The sequence below is a fragment of the Dendrobium catenatum genome, unplaced genomic scaffold, assembly GCF_001605985.2.
Source record: "Dendrobium catenatum unplaced genomic scaffold, ASM160598v2 fragScaff_scaffold_211, whole genome shotgun sequence".
In the NCBI taxonomy this organism is placed as follows: domain Eukaryota; kingdom Viridiplantae; phylum Streptophyta; class Magnoliopsida; order Asparagales; family Orchidaceae; genus Dendrobium; species Dendrobium catenatum.
The window spans coordinates 616,034-621,111 of NW_021318673.1; the positions used below are offsets into that span (position 1 = coordinate 616,034).

Genomic DNA, 5,078 nt, shown 5'->3' on the forward strand with positions numbered 1-5,078 from the left:
TGTAGACTGTATTTTTTTTAAGTATTGTAGTACTCAATGTCTTTTATTAAATATGTATGATATGAAAATTATCGTAATTTTTATGTTAATGTTTATCTTTAAAAAAAATAATTACATAAAAAATATTTTAATTTTTGAAAAATAATTTATTTCTAAATTATTATTTTTTAATTATTTATAATATAAATTTATATTTTAACATTTAAAATTAAAAATCAATTATATATTAAAAAAAATGGCGGATGAACAGTGCGACTGTTCATCGGCATATGAATGCCGGCGAAACTAACGTTCGGTTGGGAGGACGACAAAACTGCAAACGCGCGTTTGCAGTATGGCTGGAGACGCTCTTAGGGCATCTCCAACCGAACGCCAAATGAGCGTATGCCGTCCATCCGTCGCTCCAACCGAACGTAAAAATTTCTGCCATTTACTTACAGGTGAACAAAGCGACGCCAATATTGGCGTCGCACTGTTCACCCACGCAATTTTACTCTCTCAACCGGTAAAACGCGCGAAAGGGAGAAGATCATTAACTTCCAAAAAACATTTAAAATGACGTTAGATTGGAGCAGCACCACGCCATTTTAGAGTTCTGCATTATTTTGCCTTACTAGGGAGAAGGCGTGCTATGAATTTTTAGTTTTAAAAAATTCATATAGATTTTTTTTTTAACGCGGGGAGAAGATCGTTAACTTCCGAAAAACATCTAAAATGACGTTAGATTGGAGCAGCATCACGCCATTTTGGAGTTCTGCATTATTTTGCCGTAAATTTTGGAGTTCTCCGTTCGAGATGCCCTTACTAGGGAGAAGGCGTGCTATGAATTTTTAGTTTTAAAAAATTCATAATATAGATTTTTTTTTAACGCGCATTAAATATATATAACGCATGGTTGGTTCCCTTCGTGGCGGACGCGGTACTTCCTACGGATCTCATTGGGCTTCAGCTTCCGCCCGCGCCTCTCTTCTCCGACCTCGATACCTTACACAAACCCTATAATTCTGAAGCGAACCTCTTCAACCCTTAGATAGATCGCAGATTCCCTCTCCCTTCCGATGGCGAGAGAATTTAACGTACCTCCGGTGATTTTCCCATCCGGCGGGATCGCCAACGTCCCCCATCAGCGTCGGACTTCGGCATCGGCCCCGACACCGTCTTTTCAGCCCCCACGGCCTTCATCAAATCCCGGCCCGAGCCCTAACCTTCCCTTCATGTCCTTCGACTTCGGTGCTGCCCAACCCTCCTCCTCCTTCTCCGCCGCCCCCGTCTTTTCAAGCAATACGATCTCTTACAGCAGCTTCGATGAAGAGCCTCCTCTTCTAGAGGAGCTCGGCATCAACACCCGCCAGATTTGGAGGAAGACTGTTTCGATTCTCAACCCCTTCCGAGTGAGCGCCAATCTTCACGAAGACGCTGATCTCTCCGGCCCCTTTCTCTTCCTAATGGCTTTTGGTCTTTTCCAATTGCTCGCTGGGAAATTTCATTTTGGGATCATTTTGGGTTGGGTTACTGTTGCTGCGCTCTTTATTTACGTAGTGTTTAACATGCTGGCCGGGAGGAATGGGAACTTGGATCTCTACCGTTGTTTGAGCCTGGTGGGATACTGCATACTTCCGATGGTTATCTTCTCGGCGATTTCTCTATTCGTGCCTCGTGACGGATTTGTGATCTTTGCAATGGGGGCCGTGTTTGTGCTGTGGTCGACTAGGGTTTGCACGCTTCTTCTAGTCGAGGTGGCTTCATGTGGCGTGGAGCACCGTGGACTTATAGCATATGCTTGCTGGCTTGTTTACATGCTCTTTTCGCTGCTTGTCATATTTTGATATGCGGTGAGATTTTGGTCTCTTTGTTTTCTTTTCTTTTCGCAGCTTGTAATTGTGGATATCAATTTCTAACTTTCATGTCTGATCTAAATGGGCATCATATGCCATCTGGTTTTCCTTTTTAAGATATTTTGATTGCTCTAGATTGATTATGGTATTGTTAAATTTCTGAACTGCTCACTCCTAGTAACTTAATGTTCAAAGCATTATAATTAATTTACCCCAGATCATGAATGAATCCTTTCCGTTTCACTTTGTTTACCCAAAATCACATCTTGCATTTTCCATTAGTGACAGGAACTTGTTTTACTGGTACGCACAACTTGGATTTAGTAATTAAATTGAATTTTCTTCAGCATGCACTGAGTTTGTTGGTTTTTTTTCCTAATTCCCCACAAACTGGTTCATCGATGTTGCCTTTTTGTTCACTTTGTCCTGATATTCATCATACTGAGGGAGTTCACTGCCAGCAAATTGTCCAAGATTAGTCTAATAGTCTTCTAATTGGTACTATGGGTCTATGGTGGTTCTTAGGTGTGATTATTGCAAATCATAATCAAAGGGATTTCCAAAATGTTTAAACTCTCCGGTACAAATCAAATAAGAAACTAAAGACTGTAGACTCCCTGATGACGGACATGGTTATTAGAACAAAACTAGAGTGGTCAACATTCATATAAATCACAAATGTTCATAACACAAACCCTAAAGGTTCAATCTCTTTGATTGGTCAAAAAGCTTCAAAGATCATGTGAGAATAATTCTAAAGCTCACCTAGCCCTTGTAAGTCTAGGAAAAAAAGTGAAAGATAGTTAGTTCACTAGCGTAAGATTTTGTATGATAACTATAGTCAAGCTATTAGAGCTACTTATGGTATAATTTGCTAACAACCCAAAAGATAGTCATTTGGGGTAAGTTTCCAATCAACATGTCTGACAATTGGGCTAGACCTCCAAAGCTGTTTAAGTTTGACAATCTTGACAATTAAGGTCAAAGAAGACTAATTAGCCCTTAAAAAAGTCTTGATTGGACCAACGATATTAGTCTAATTAGGTTTCAATTCCAAATCCAAGATTTTTACCTTGATGATGGGTTCAGTTATCATGAAATCATAAACATAGGAGTTCATATCAAAGCTAGGTTATCTCCTACAATGATAAACACTTCGAGCCATTTCCTTTGATAAAAAATCAGCCACCACTTATCCCCCACACCAGCTTGCCAAAGATGAAAGTTTTAAGTTTGATAAATACTTAGAAAGAGCTAATGTTATATCAAATATATCATATAATCACACCAACAACTTCATGTCAATAAGGACGTGACACTTGCTTCATGAATGAGCGGTTAGCCTAGTTGTGATAGCACTACTAAATTATAATCAAGGGCTAAACCTCAATACTATGCAATGGCTAACCCTATGAGTTATGAGCTATAAAATGCACATGATAATCGTAAGGCTTTCTATTAGCCAAAGTTATTTAGTTGTGATAGCACTACTAAATTATAATCAAGGGCTAAACCTCAATATTATGCAATGGCTAACCCTATGAGTTATGAGCTAAAAAATGTACATGATAATCGTAAGGCTTTCTATTAGCCAAAGTTGGTTTAAAATTGACCCATTCAATAAATTTCACCCTACATCTGTGAAGTCTTCTCCCCACTAGAATAGGAGAGCGTTGAACCATCACGTGCTTCTATTCTCCTTTCTCTTCAAAATGCAAGGAGATGATAACATTTTTGTATTTGTTTGACTTTACTACACCAAAGGTGGAGAGTCGTTATGAGGTTTAACTGTCAGATTAGGAGGACTTTGAGCCACAAGATAGGCTGAAGAGACAAAATCTTGACCTTTCCTCCTTTGAAGTAAATTCTTTACCTTTTGTATGCTTGCATGGATGAAGGCACATTTCCAATTCTTCATCATTCTCATATTCATCGTCATAAATATGGATGACTTATTTAGAATCCATAGTTGTAACCTCTACAATGAGATATAAATAGAAATGAAGTCATTTATCCAATAAGAAGCATAAGAATGGCAAAGTTAAGTCATTGAACTAAGTGAAGAACAAAAATGCAAATTTGCCGATCAACCGCTAATCTAGGCATCTTGAAATGTGCTCGAGCACTCCTCACAATAATGACATTAACATAGGATTGCAAGTCAATTTTTTTTTCTACATGAATGCCATAAGATTTTTCTCAATTTTGGTCAATGTTGGTACTCCAGACTGTTCTTCTATAGTAGTACTCAGACTCTAGTATCTTCCGGCCCTTGGGACAATTTATTTCCATTATTTTATTTTGTTCTCAAGGCGTCCCATTTTCCTGAAACAAGAATTAAGAGCATGTCCCAATTCTTCCATACCCTCATATGGGAAAAGGTAAGGTATTTAGTGACCACTTTGTTTTTCATTTGAGAAGAAAGAATTTATGAGAAGCAATACCTGTGCTTAAGATTTAGAAGCCTCTTTATTTTTGTTAGTCATGTTTTTTGATCGGGAGATCTTAAAATTCTTCCATTGGAGAATATTTACATGTTCTTTAAGCTGAAGGGAAAGTTTTCGGGAAAGAAGAGAAAATTTGAAATGATTAATTAAAATTTTATCTCTTTACTTCAAATAAGTGCATTAACATGATCTCGAATGAACTCTTTTCTAATGCCTTACCCACATTTGTTAAAATGCAACCATATTTGGGTTTTTTATTTTATTTTATTTTTCTTCTTTGTGGGTTCTTTAATGCAAAAAAGAATTTGAGGATTAACAATGTGTTAGGCCGGTTCAACCTGAACTGGCCCAACCAGCCCAAAGGCCGGCTCAGGTTTACAGGAGGCGGACAAGTGCTGCCTCCTTTCTCGCTTGCCGCCCACACTAGTGGCCCCACTAGGAGTAAATTGATGAGAGTGGATTGGGTGGCTAGGGTGAGAAGGAAAATTTTTATTAAGGATGCTTGAATTAGGGAATTAATGTGATGCGGACATCCAACCGTCCATGTCTATCCGATGAGGAGCTGAAGATCGACGGCCATCATCGTTCCACGTTATCTTAAATTTTATTTGTAATATTTATTTTTATTATGAATTTTTCATTTTTATTCTCACTTAAGAGGATTGTTCTATGTAAACCCTAGGGGCATATGTATTTTGTTTTAGTTTCTTAGCCCTATATATAGAGGACCTTGCTTGTGTAATATAATGATGAATTATTAATAAAAAAGAATTGGAGCATTTGTCTTGATCTCTGT

At 37.9% G+C, this 5,078-nt stretch overlaps 1 protein-coding gene across 1 annotated transcript; it reads left to right on the forward strand.

Moving 5' to 3' along the window:
- Positions 1 to 912: 912 nt before the first annotated feature.
- On the forward strand, positions 913 to 1,933 carry LOC110093600 (protein YIPF5 homolog). The gene has a single exon (XM_020818533.2). The coding sequence runs from the start codon at positions 1,059 to 1,061 to the stop codon at positions 1,824 to 1,826; it is 768 nt and encodes a 255-aa protein (XP_020674192.1). The 5' UTR covers positions 913 to 1,058; the 3' UTR covers positions 1,827 to 1,933.
- The last annotated feature ends 3,145 nt before the right edge of the window (positions 1,934 to 5,078 follow it).

Coding starts and splice junctions, on each gene's coding strand:
- LOC110093600 (XM_020818533.2), top strand. CDS start 1,059: ATGGCGAGAGAATTTAACGTACCTCCGGTGATTTTCCCATCCGGCGGG.